At 39.4% G+C, this 14,221-nt stretch overlaps 1 protein-coding gene across 8 annotated transcripts in view; it reads left to right on the top strand.

Annotated features, from left to right (window-relative positions):
- The window catches only part of LOC117819451 (transducin-like enhancer protein 4), a 63,609-nt gene that overhangs the window by 26,414 nt on the left and 22,974 nt on the right, over window positions 1-14,221 (top strand). For all 8 annotated transcript variants that reach the window (XM_034692829.1, XM_034692827.1, XM_034692828.1 and 5 more), the window contains 2 exons: window positions 236-299; window positions 554-598. In XM_034692829.1, the coding sequence (XP_034548720.1) occupies window positions 279-299; window positions 554-598 (66 nt within the window). In that variant the 5' untranslated portion in view covers window positions 236-278. The remainder of the gene's footprint in view (window positions 1-235; window positions 300-553; window positions 599-14,221) is intronic.

Raw genomic sequence — 14,221 nt, 5'->3', positions numbered from 1 at the left:
CCCAGTGGTCTGCAAGTGACGTTTCAGTTTCATTTTTATTAAAGTCATATTTTCTAAAGGTATGGTGCAATAAAATGTGATGTGTTTTGTACTGTAGCCTTCAGTAATTTAAAGCCACAGAGGGCATGTGTATAATGTGTGTGTGTGTGTGTGTGGGTGTGTGCATGTGTAGGATGCCTCTGTATGTATTCAGTCATGTCTTGCACTAACAAAACATTATCCTTGTACCTCACAGTCTGAAACTGGAGTGTGAGAAACTGGCCAGTGAGAAAACTGAGATGCAGAGACACTATGTCATGGTGAGTCTCACTGACTTTAACTGTGTGAATGTACGTGCGTGCGTGTGTGTGTGTGTGTGTGTGTGTGTGTGTGTCTGTGTGTCTGTCTGTCTATCTGTCTGTCTGTCGATGTGTGTGTTTGTGTGTCGATGTGTGTGTTTGTGTGTGTGTGTGTTTGTGTTTGCATGAATGCGTCTGTACTTTTGGTGTGTGCAGAAAGAGGAACAGAGAACACGCGTCTGTTTGACCTCGCTTTGATCTTTGTTTTTTTTCAGTACTACGAAATGTCATATGGGCTGAACATCGAGATGCACAAGCAGGTGGGAAACCTTTTTATTTTCCTTGAATGTCAAAGATGAATTTAACTGATTTAAACCACAGTGTAGCATATTTTTCTGTCAGAGCTATTCTGATGATCATGTCGATGAACCAGAATTTTATTGGCTTTAAATGCAAAAAAAAAATACAATTATAGTCACTGGTGGACTTGAAGATAATTTATTTATTATCACAGGTGTGTTAAGGTGATCTCAAAGGAACAAACTACAGTCAATTTAAAATTCTAAAGTCAACTGTTGAAAATTCAACCAATTTTTTATTTAATTATTTTGATAAAATTCTGCAATAATACATATGTTTTAGTACTGTTAAGACTTTATTGAAGATATTTTCGGATTCTTTGAAGACTCTTAAACATTGAACATGTTGCACGTTCCTCTGCTTATTTAGTTTTTGCAACTCTTTGAAAATAAGAAACTCTTCTGCCAGTATTGTGAAATATATGGATGTTTCTTCATACCAGTGTTTTACAAATTTTGGCGTGATGATGTAATAATGTTTGCTTGTTCTTTTGGGCTACCTTTGTCAGCCCAGCACTGTGTCTTTGAATACATGTTTATTTAATTCTAATTGCAGCCAAGTGTGAAGAAAAAAAATATGTTTTGCTCTTTATATTACTACAAATGAAGTCACATGATGCAAATATCAATATGATGTGAACTGAGGGAGGAGGCTAGTGTTTTTCCTTTTCATAAAATAGGCAACCTTGCAGTACAGTATCCACTTATTGTGACTTTAGTATTAAAAATGTTGCTGTTCAATGCAAAAAAGTCAGCCATGACCTCACTTTATTAACAGCTAACAAAAGTACAACCTTTTCTGTTATATTCACCAAAGTGGTTTTCACATTGAATACCTTAGGAATTGTGTTGTGCTTAAATATAATGTTATATGTACTCTAAGACACATCCTTGAACTGTACAGGCAGTGATCAACCTAACGCAACTTCATTTATACAGCACCTTACATACAGATATGAAACCCAAAGAGCGCCACATGAAAATAGATAAATGTCAGATAAGAGCAGTGAAGAGTCAAAAAATTTGAGTGGAATAAAAATGACACTGAAAATATAAAGGTAGAAGTCAGAAAAAGTTACATAAGACAATTTCAATACTAGAGATAAACCGATAATGAAAATACTGATTGAAATTTTAATCAAGGCTATACAAATGACTACAAATCAAAAACCAGGTTGAAAAAAATTAACCTTTATGTCATTGCAATATGTTTAGGAAAGCATTCAAGTGACAGCCAAATGTAATTGCTACGAGGCAGGTTTAGTCAGCTGGGACTCGAAACAAAGATCAAAAGTGTAACACAGAGAATATTCTTCATCCACATGATGAGAAGAGACTTCGAGGAAGCTGTGACCTGAATGTAATGAAAATCACCCCTGAATGCATATAAGAGGCGTTACATTTCATAATAGAAATGTGGTACACTTAATGGGTAGAAAAGCAGCAGTGTGGCTGTCTCTGTGAGGCTGAGATTTAATCCCACATGTGAATAATGATGTCATGGCTTTAATTGAAAGAGAAATGGGCTGAAAGACGAGCAGAGTGAGCGAGGGTTTGGCCTTTAACGAGCCTTTACATTACTGCTGCCTTTTTTAAACACGGAGGGTCATTAGCATAAATGTCTGTGTTAACCACACATGAGCTGCCAGGCTAAATGGGCCACAGCTAAAGCGGCTACACACTCATTTCCAGACAAATGGTGTGTGTAGCACATGTGTGTGTGCCGGTGTGTGTGTGTGCGTGGGACAGGAAGTGATGAATGCTTGGCTTGTGTGTTGCTGTGTGTATCATTTTCTGTTTGTGTGTATCTAAAGTGTGTGTGTGTGAGTGTGTGAGTGTGTATGACTGCCTGTATGTATACTCTACATGTTTACTTAGCATGCTGTGTGTGTTTGTGTGTGTTTATCTGTAGGCACACTGTAGTTGTTTATTTAGTTTTGTGTGTATTATTTGTGTGTGTGTGTGTGTAGGTGCTCATATATTGTAGACGTTTACTTTGGGGTGAATGTGTTGGACCTGCTGTGGTGTGTGTGTGTGTGTGTGTGTGTGTGTTTTTGTGTTAGAGTTGAACACACATGGAGCTTTCCTTTGGCACACTAATCAGACATGTCTGATAAAATACGGGTTGTCTTCTATAAATCCTGCTGTCTTCTGCTGCTGCTGCTCTGAGTGTGTGTGGTGTGTTTGTGTTTGTGCATGTGTGTGTTTGTGTGTTTACTTGGGGAAAAGGAGAAAAAATAAAAAGAGGTGAAATGTGGCCTGTGGCTCTTCATGGTGCCCAATGATTTCTGTCAGGAAACAGTTTTGGAGCATGAATCTCTAATTTCTGCCAGCAGTGTGTGCTTTTTGAGTTGTGTGTGTGTGTGTGTGTGTGTGTGTGTGTGTGTGTGTGTGTGTGTGTGTGTGTGTGTGTGTGTGTGTGTGTGTGTGTGTGTGTGTGTGTGTGTGTGTGTGTGTGTGATGTTTGGAAGCAAATTATTTTCATTTGCAGGCTGTATTTGTGTGCTTTTGTATGCCAGCTTGAAGCGCATGAGCGTTAATGTGTGTCTTCTGTCTGAAGCATTCAATATGATGATACGACGTGTGGGGCTCTTTGACTGGATGCTGAGATTGAAGGAAGAGGAGGAGGAAGGGGGGGTGTAGTTGTAGGGTTGGTGTTGGTGCAAGGGATGTTTTCAGGGGTGTCAAGCTCCAGTCCTATTAAGGCCGGCGGCCTCAGCTACCAAGCGTATTGCTGATATTGCTTGTTTAGTATTTTCTGAGGGTAATAAGCCCATTGATTTTTGGCTCTGCTCTCTGTTTTATTTACACAGAAGGGCTCTGGTGCCCTCGTTAAAGAGAAATTGACTCGTAGATGGAGGAGAGGACCGGTGGGGAGACGGAGAGAAGGAGGGGGGGAGGGTACTAGGGGTGTAGAGCATGGGACTGAGCAGCACGAGGACAGCTAATCAATTGCAAATTAGTGAGGCTGAAAGAGAAATAAAGCAAGCGAAGGATGGGGAGTGAAAGGGGAAGGAGGAGGGAGGAGAAAGTGGTGAAAGGCGGAAGTAATGAGACGTTTTGATACTGAAGACTGGCAGTGTTCTCAACGAGGTCTGACAAGTCATTTTATTCCAGCCCAGAGGGAGCCATTTGTTTTATATGATGTATTCTGTTCACGTAATTTTTTATCCAGCATTTTAATATTTGGATAGACTTCTAGAAAAAGCACTTAGAACAAAATCAAAAGCACACTGGAACCTGAAAACTGACAGTAGGTCACATTTTAAATGACGCTTTCATAGATGAAGATTGTTCCCTGTTTCTTTTTGTTTGTACATTTTTCATACAAAGGTTTTTTAAGAATCTTCAAGTTCTGACAATATGGTTCAGGTCAGGACCCCAAAGCATGGCGACAAAATGAATTTGAGCAGCCTTAAAATGAATGAAGGAAAATCCCCAACCCTTTTTTTCTAAGATATTTTGGGGCTTTATGCCTCTATTAAAGATTGGACTCTGGATAGAGTAGGAAACTGGTAAGAGAGTTGGGAATAAAATCTGGTCAAGGGTCGAAATTGAACACAGGCATAAAAACTGGAGACCAGTCACTTATACATCCCCATACCATCACAGATACTGGCTCCTTCTTAAATATCATTAATCTTAAATGGGTTGTATAGGCTTGAGTGATTTTGAGCCCATGCAGTGATGTCCACTGCAGAGGCATGTCTGTTTTTAATGTAGTGTTACCTGAGGGCCTGAAGATAATGGCAAACAGTATTGATTTTTGGCTTGGTTTATTGTACGGAGGTCCCTCCAGATTCTCTGAATCTTTTAATATTATGCTCCGTAGATGATGAAATCCACAAATTCTTTGCAGTTTTATACCAGGGAACATTTTCTGAAATTATTGAAATATTTGTTCATGCAGTCTCACACAGTGTGATGAGCATCTTCCCATCTTTACTCCTTTTACCTGAGAGACAGAGCCTTTCTGGAAGGCCCTTTTAATAACCAGTTATTTTACTAACCTGTTGCAAATTACTCTAATTAGTTTGGAGATGTTCCTCTGGGTGTTGCTTTTTTTTTAGCAGTACGCTACTTTTTCAGTGTTTTGTTGTCCTTGTCCCAACTTTTTTGAAATGTGTTGCTGGCATCAAACTCATCATTTTTCACTCAAAGCCAAGAAAGAGAATTTCAGTTTCAACTTTTGATCTGCTGTCAAGAGTTAAAATGATCGGCAAACCATCAAAATGTGCTTTTATCATCAACATTTTAACCAGCATCTAAATGTTTTTTGAATTGAGGTTGCACTTGCCTTCTCCAGCTGTTGATTTAACCTTCTCTTAGTTTATTGTAAATGATTGTGTATTTGAAAAATTAAAAAAGGCAACTCTGTAACACACCTATCTTTTTATCATCTATCAGTCTCACATGTGCATTGATTCATTCGTTTAGTAAAAGGACACACATTTAACAAGAGAAAAGAAGAAGAATGAAGCATCAGTTTAGTACCTACAACAACTTGTATTCTGTCCATATAGCACCCTTTGTTTTTTCTTGTTGTCTCTTCCTGCCTATCTAGCAGTGTCTTTCACACACCCACTCACTCTCACACACACATTTACTGTCACAGGGGAGAACAGCCTTTATACAGCGGGGTCCATTAGGTGTATTAGCGGGTGGTGAAAAGTGGTGCTGATGTGGTGCTTACAAAGCTCCACAGGGGAGATGGACATTTGATCTTCTATCTGACCCAATCTGACTCCAGGGCTCCTGCCTGATCTAATTTCTTTGTTGTCAGGAGCTAAAGTGGGAGTATTTCAGCTGTTATTTTTCTCTTTGGGAAACATCTTTTGTAATAAGAGGTATTTTCTGGGGATGCTGGCTTACCATGTTATTATAGCTAAGACAGTGCTGATATTTGAGTAGGTTTTCTCAGGTAAATAGTGAGAGCATTTTCAGGGAAAATCCCACTGTAGGTTGTTTTAAGGTAGAACATTTTAAGGTTGAAGATGACTCAGACAGATCGCTCCACTTATATCATGTTGATCTGATACAAAGGGCAAAAGTCAAAATTAAAACAAAAGAAGTTTGCTGTTGTACTGCGACCACCCACTGATTTTCCTTTTTAACAAGAGGAACATTTTTCAGCGACTCACACTGAGGGTCAAAGATAAATTCAGCACACATGATCCGACCTGAGGTTACTCAGCTTTGTGTGACCACAGTCTCCTCTGATCTGCCAATAAGCTTCATGGATCGACCAGGTTTGAGTCCTGACCTCGGAGGACTCTCTCGCCAGTCTTTTCTAATGTTTTATTCACCGTCAAGACGTTGAGAGGTCCAGGTCGAAGTCGAGGTCCGCTTGCTACAGAAACAAATTTCTCAGGTTTGCACAAGCAACGGGACACTTTTCAAGAAAAAAAGGAGCTCGGATTTTTTCTGCTTTGGTTTCTGCAGCTTGAACAGATGCATCGGCCAAACAGGCTGACACCCCTGCACCCTGGCAGACAGACGTGGTTGTCTGCCATTGATGTAAAATGTCACCTGAAATTGGTTGTGTTGCCTCATGGAGAAGAACCTCCATTTTCTTTTCTGCTCCAGTGCTTTTGTTTCCATTTCAGCGCCAACATCTCAGGCTCAGCTCCTGAAAAAAAATTGATTGTTGATTGATCTAGACGTTAAATCCTTATTTTTACAATACACTGTTTGTCTGATATGCTTTGAAGTGCTTTATTAGTATATTTGTGTGTTTTTAGCTCATGTACTAATGTTTGTCACAATTGGTAATTTTTTAACATCTCAGTTTTTTAATTAATCATTTGATCCTCAAAATGTCCGAAAATGTTTGAAGTCCACATGATTTACATTTCTTATTGTAAAGGACAAGCAAAAACTGCAAAAATTCACACTTGAGAGGCAGAAGTCTGTGGGGTTATGGCATTTTACCATAGACTGTATAAAACATGGATGCAGGCTTAGCAATGCAACCCTTTGGTTTCTGACACAGGGTTTTGAAGCCAAAAGAAAGCGGTTGCCCAATATGAAATGCTGACTCAAACTAACTTTCTGTTAACCTAGCAAGAGGCAAAGAGGCGGAGTTAAAGCAGGCCTTAAGCCTCCTCACTAACAGCTACATGGTGCCCCCTTGTCAGTCAGTTCAGCCGCACCCTTCATTATGTATAACTTTATATCTTTAAAAAGGATGAGTCATTAAAATTCAACCCCTGTGAAAGAAATAAGCTAATCAGATCAAAACTGTTGTTTGTTCCAGAGGCTGTGAACAGGTTTAATTTTGTAATCACATTTTTTTTTTTATCATGTGCGTTAATGTGGCGTCCTCAGCTTTTAGAGACAGTGTCGGGTGGACACTTGAGGGACTGCAGTTTTTCCCATTTCTTTAGTTTCATGTTTCAACAATGGAGGTTGCCAGATGCATTATACCACCAATAAATAAAAAATATAATAAAACAAAATAGAATTGGGCATGGACTTGGGTGTGGCGCAGCCTAATGGTTAAGTTGCGCGCCAATGTAGTGGGTGGCCCGGGCTTGATCCAGTCTGTGGCCTCTTTCCCGCATGTCATTCCTCCACTCTCTTCCAGTTTCGTACACTATCCACTGTCCTCTCCTCCATAAAATAAAGGTGTAAAAGCCCCCAAAAATATAACTTAGAATGAATGAATAAATAAATAAATAAAATAAAATAGGCCACTTCCCTTGACTGGACTAATGGATGGATTGAGTTTGCCAACTACAAAAACCTCTTAAACATTAAATTAACAAACCCATCTTTTTGTGTCCAGACAGCCAATAATTTCTAATCACGTCTATATATGAGGTAAGAATTGATTGGCTGCATTGTTGTTTGGTCATTTGATTCCAGATTGATTTGAAAATGCTGACATGAATTTGCAACAAAAAAAAAAAAATGAAAAACAGTGAATTGAAAAGTTGAGAAAGTACTACTGGAAGTTGAAACAAATGAAATAAAAACATTTAAAAACCATCAGCATAAAGCGCAAAGCTGGAGATCAGGCAACAGTGGCTTAAGGCAACAACGATACCATTGCAACAACCATTTGCCCTGACCAAAGATTTTTTTTGCATGCATTCCCTAAACCGTCTCTCCTCCTCATTTCGTGACAACTGTCTTTTGTCTGCCCCCTAGTAGAGGTGCAAAATGCAAGAAAAATACTTCAGAATCAATTTAAACACTTACAGAGCTCTTATTTACAAAATCCCAAACCAAAAAACAACCCTGACATGGTCCACGGAACATTTTTTGAACTTGATAGATGTTGGTGCTGCAACTTCAGCTGTGCCTTACAGGCCTCTTATGTCCAAGTGGATGTGGCAACATCTCTCGCAGCCTGATCATAGCTGTCTGCCACCCATTCACATTCTCCTTGAACATTTATTTCCTTATGCCAGACCAGAGGAAACTGCTCTTTTATTCATACACTTCTTAAGCTGCAGCAAGGTCTGGTGTTAGTGGAGGGTCACCAACTCATTTCCCAGCTGAATAATACCAGACATGGCTTCCTTTTCCTACTGTAATACTCAGGCACCCTTGAGCAAGGCACTTAAACCCCAGCCGACCAATGCAGTGGAGTTTTCTCAGAGGCTAATATGTACTTGGCAGCTCCCCGATGTGTATGAATGTGAAGCAGATCTGAGCTGAAAAAGGGCATGTGTGCACAGCAAGTCTTCCCTGGATAAACGTTGAATATAAAATGAAAATGTCAGTGTTTTAGGTTGTCTGTGGGAGTTTGAGCAGCTGCAGCACTGTGTTAATCACAGGTAGGTTGAAATGTAAAGCTCCCTCAGGTTCTCCATCTGCTCTACTCTAAATGGCTCCCTCACTAAAATGATAGATGCTGCTCAGACATCCTGAAAAACATCAGAAAATTCATGGCCTCTGTACTCTTAAAAAAGATTGATAGCTATTGGCTATTAAGGGCATGTTGGGTATTTAGTGACATAGTGAGATAGTTGTCTGTAAGCAAATAGTCGAGCTGGAATACTGGATTATTAAATGCATTAAGAAATCAAGCTTTAGTGGTTATTGAAGTTTGGGATGACCATTAAGTCAAATATCTTGGCACACTGGATTATCAACTTGCTGGTCCACTGGACCCTCGAATTCAGGACTTCTTTTTCCTATGGTTGCCAATGTTTGCTGTCTGATTAGCTTCAATTGGTGTAGAGAAACAAAACTCAGTAGTTGTTTCATAACTGCACTTGTAAGCAGGTGTTTTTGCTTTGATGGCTAAATTGTCACTGCCTAATGGGCTCTACGATTGCATTATGGGTGGTGTGTTGCACCTCTACAGACTATTTTCCTGCAAAAAGAAATACCTTTCAGAACTCAGGCATGATGAGAGTACCTGAACTACAAATGGAAGCTAGAACACTTTGTAGTGATACCAAAATCTGCTCCCATGTCTATAGATTCTGCATTTATTCAGAACCAGTAAATAGCTATACTTTTTGAAGGAACATTTCTCCAGAAAATTAACTGGAGCTGAATCCACCGGACTAGAGAGGTCCCAAATGTGAAGAAGTACTTTGGGTGGGATCCTGTTAGGGTCTTGAGATATTACCTTGGATTTTCTCCTGAAAGAGCAGTGAATTCAGAAGGATGTCATGCCCTGCTAGAAACGTCCGCGCACAGAGTAATACTTCCTGTAGCTGCCTTATGTAATCACTGCAATCAGCATTAAAATGTGAGGTTCTGACGGCAATTGGGTCATTTTTTGTTGCATTATTGGTACCATTTAGCAAAGTGTTGTGATCACCATGCCTCAGAACAACCAGAACTGCGGACATTGGGTAAGATAAGATAAGATAAGATAAGATATTACTTTATTGATTCCCTGGGGGAGGGGGGGAATTCATTTGTTACAGCAACCCAGATATAAGTACAATCAAGAAAGAAGTTTCAATAAGTAAATTTAAATTAAATTAAATTAAATTAAATTAAATTAAAATAAAATAAAATAAAATAAAATAAAATAAAATAAAATAAAATAAAATGAAATAAGTAATAATAGAATACAATTAAGATATATACAATGTTACAAATGGAATTTAAATTAAATAGAAGTAATTACAGGCAGTATTAAAAAAATTCAGTAGTGGCAGGTTGACATGGTGTGATTATGGTTGGTAATGGCAATTTAAGCAATAAATAAAAATAATATATGGGTATGTAATATGACCATGAGTTGTAGTTAGAATAATAATGTAATATAACATAATATAATATGGCAAGATAATTACAATACAGTATATTATGCATTATAATGCCAGCCACAGTCAAGAGAGAGAGTTCAGGATGAGACGATGGAGTGTCACAGACAGAGCAGGGATGGTATGGATCTGTTCATGGGGGTGGTGTTGTCAGTGGTCAGCATGGTGCAGTCTGTGGCCTCTGTTACTGTTCAACAGTCTGATGGCGGTGGGCACAAAGGAGCGCCTGAAGCGTTCAGTCTTGCACTGTGGTGGATGATGTGCTGTCTGAACTAGCTCCCCATCAGCCACAGCTCATCATGGAGAGGGCGAGAGGGGTTTTCCAGGATGGCTCGATGTTTGTCCATCAACCTCCTCTCAGCCACTGACTCCAGACTGTTCAGTTCTAGGCCAACCACAGAGCGGGCCTTCCTTACCAGCTTGTTGAGCTTGCTGGCCTCACCTGAGTAATAAGACTGCACCCTGCACCATTTGTGTATCCATTGAGGGAGCTTGTTTTTAAAGAAATGTAGTTGGCTGCTAACTGTCTGTTTACAGAAACCCTTCTGTTGAATATATTGTTTGCATCTTGTCTGTCGAGTTGTACTCCTTGGGTTATTAGATATTAAACCCTGAAAAATATCCATACAGATATTCAAATTCAATACAGCTTTTGAAACAATTCCTTTTTAACTATAAACTGCTTTATTGTTCAATGAATTTGAAAGGATCTTTTACTACAGCTAAGTGGTTAGCTTCTTCTTAGCCAACATATGTATGTAGATGCAGTGCTGTTTTCGCTTCAGTGACATCACATTAGTCAGTGAGAAGTGAGGCTACCTGACTAATACAGCTTTTTCCTCCTTGAAGCTAGCAGCTCCAGGCTACATAAGCTTCTGCCAACATACCAGCTATCAAGCGATTTCCTGTAGCTTTACATTTTTGTAGTTCTTGTAATCAGAGAAAATACAACTGCAAGTGTTGGAAGTCGAATAATTTGTCAAGTGTCGGATACAGCAGAAAAGGCTTAGAATAATCCACCATTACTAATGCTTGTAGGTAATGTGATCTCTCTTGAGGACACTTTCTGTAATCTAGTTGTATGTATGTATGTATGTATTTGGTAGTCTAGCAAATAAAGAAGGAGAACTACATCCCTGTGTGTGGTTAAGTGTGTTTGTGCAAGTCTGTGTCTTTTGTCTGTGTTTGTCTTTGGATTGGAGTTGCACTCCTCACACTCCCTTTGGGACAGTGGATCAGGCAATTTCCTGTTAAAAAAAAAAAAATCTTACCTGATGTAGAGAGAGAGACAGTGCTGTATAATCTTTAAAAGCCAACCCTTGGGTTCAGTAAATACATCTGATGAATACAGAGAAGGCTGTGGGAGTGTGTATGTGCTTGTGTCTGTGTGCACACAGCTGTGTTTGTGTGTGACATCCTGCATCCAGTGTTGCTTGCGTTGCTGTCTGAAGGGTTGGTATCTGTAGGTGTGCTCCTATAGCCTCTGGGGTCGTCTGTTAGGACTGATACCGGAGTGATGTTCACCTCTGTCAAGGTTATATACAAACAAACAAGCCCTCACCAAGGTGAAGTTAGAGATGTTACTACTTCAGTCATGTTTATTTTATGTTTTTCTGGTTTTGATTCTTTATTTCACTCATTGAATGTATTTTTCTACAGTCAGGGCTCCTCTCTTCTTTGCTCCTTTAAATGATCATGATGAGAACAGGATTTAGGAAGGCTGGTTTAATACTACCATTTGCTATGGTGGGATGTTGATTGAGGTTCATGGAGTGCAGCAGAAGAAGCCCTCGGAATCACAGAAGAAAAAAATGGTAAAACTTGATTCTGTTTGGAGGTTATTACTGATACCTGTTCATTTTTGAGGACGTGCACAGCTGAATGGAGATCAGAATCAAGGAATGCATGGCAGCCGTCATGTGCATGTATATGTCCAGCTTAACTTGTTGTTGGTCTTTACAATATGTCAGCCATGTGACTGACTGCTACATCTGTCATGGGTGTACACCATAGACTCTATAACAAATAGATGTAGTCTCTGTGACGCCACCCATCTGTTTCTGAAGCCCTGTTTTGAAGCCTATCGTCGGTGGGTGCCATATTGGAAATGCTGAACTCAACCTAACTTCTGTCGAGCTAGTGTGAGGTAAAGAGGCTCGCGTTGAGCATCCTAGCTAACAGCTACAGTGTGCCTGCCTGTCAGTCAAGTCAGCCCTGCCTCTAATAATGCAAAACTCGTAATCTTACCATCTAAACTGCAGGGTAATGTAAAATGTGCACCCTGTACAGTGTGTGCTGCTTTTCAGACTAAAATATTTTGTTTTACCAGGTTATAACATGTTTATTTTTGGCTTTCGTCTTTCTGAATGTGTGCCTATGTGGTTTCTGGTACTTCTGGAGCCAACCTCAAGTGGACACTCGAGGAACTGCAGTTTTTGGCACTTCTGCACAAGTCTTGCCGCTTAGTATATAATGTACCACACCTCTTGCCCAATGACAGCTGGGATTGGCTCTAGCCCTGAGACCTCGACAGTATAAGCAGTTCAGATCATGATTGAATGGATTAATCAATTGAATATTTATTATCCAAATCACCAAATGATTGTTCATTTTGAAACATCTCAGAGAGTAGTTTACGTGCAGCAAATCACCAAATCTGAGATGCAGATTTATAAACCAAAATTATGAATTTATCATAAAACAGCTTCTGTCACTTGCTTTACCTTCAACCAGAAGACTTACTTCAGCTCATATAGTGTGACTCAATCATTTCATGGTTGAGATTTCAGTGACTACTTTTCATGTTGAAGTGTAATGAGTTCATGAAAACTAAGAGCTTCTCTACTTTTCCTCTTAAGTCAGCTTTAGGTTTTTTGTTCTGTTTTGGTGACATTGTACCTCACGCCTTTGTTGTCTGCTCTCTGCACTTTTAACTGATCAATCACTAAGTGCAGATCAAAGATTGTGGGCGTTACTTTGATGTTTTTAACTTATTTATTTATTTATTTAACCTTTATTTTAACAGGTAAGTCAATTGAGAACCAATTCAAATGTACAATAACGACCTGGGCGAAGAGGCAACAAAGGTGGCATGACAATAAAAAAACACAAAAAACAAATGGAGAGGACATACAGAGAAACCTAGAGACACAACAATACAATACAAAAATATGACAGGAGTGAACAACTTAAAAGCAAGTGCAGTAATGTTGAGTTATGGGATGTAATCATAGACCGTATAAAATATTGGCGTAGTATCCGTAATGTCAGCCATCTGTTCCTGAGCGCTGTTTTGAAGCCAATCGTCGGCGGCAGCCATATAGGAAATGCGGAACTGGGATGTAAAGGGGCGGGGTTTGAGCCTCCTAGCCAACAGCTATGTGTTCCCTACCAGGAGTCAAGTCAGTCATGTTCTTATTTGAGCAAAAACTCGTAATCTTAATATCTTCCGAACTGTTGGGTTAGAACAAAATTCACCCCCCCCCTTACAGTGTGGGCCGATAGAGAAATTAGCTTTGTAAGGCCAAGCCGTTTTTTGAACCAGGCTGTAAACATGTTTATTCATGCTGGAAAGATTGTCTTTTTTGAAATGGCGTCTCTGGTTTCTGGTGTTTCTGCAGACAGCCTCAAGCGGATTCTCAATGAATTGCAGTTTATAACACTTCTGCATGGGCTTTATAGTTTGAGACCGGAGGTTGCCGCTTGGATGTAATACGTTTTTGATAGTGGCGAAGGGAATGAAAGAGGTCAGCTTAACCTAACTTGCATTGTCCCCTCTGAAGAAGTTTGCGTTTTTGGTACTTTTTGCTCTTTTCATTGCCATTTCTACTCATGATATCCTCTCACTTCCTATTACTTTTGATCAAAATACTTATCTTCACTTGGTTTTCTTTTGTAGACATTTGATGCTACTTGCCATTGCACTTTTGAGATCTATCAACCTTTAAAGTTTACTTTGTCACAAATCCTTTGCAAAGCAGGTTGTAAAAACTGCATTATTTACAAACATTTTAACATGACTGAAGTTTTCATCTTTGATCTCTTTTTTGGTGCATTGCAACATATTGTGGCATTTTAAAGTCACCTGTTTATCAGCTGAATAGCATGGCACCTGTAATAGGACTGTGTTCGTCCTGACACACCAGATAATCACATAAAAAATCACTCTACAGTGTCACATGTCATCCAAAACTCTTCAGGGAACCTTTAAGTGCCTTACAGTGCAGGTAAAGAAAACCCAGCAGATATTATGTTTCTAAGAGCAAATGTAAAGCTTTCACATATATCGAATTTCCGCTGCTTTGCACGGATGGTCATTATGTTGAAGTAATGCAGGCTATTGTTTTAA

Source organism: Notolabrus celidotus, chromosome 9 (genome assembly GCF_009762535.1).
Source record: "Notolabrus celidotus isolate fNotCel1 chromosome 9, fNotCel1.pri, whole genome shotgun sequence".
In the NCBI taxonomy this organism is placed as follows: domain Eukaryota; kingdom Metazoa; phylum Chordata; class Actinopteri; order Labriformes; family Labridae; genus Notolabrus; species Notolabrus celidotus.
Note: the sequence above shows the minus strand (reverse complement) of the source record. Positions and strands in the feature narration are given on the sequence as shown.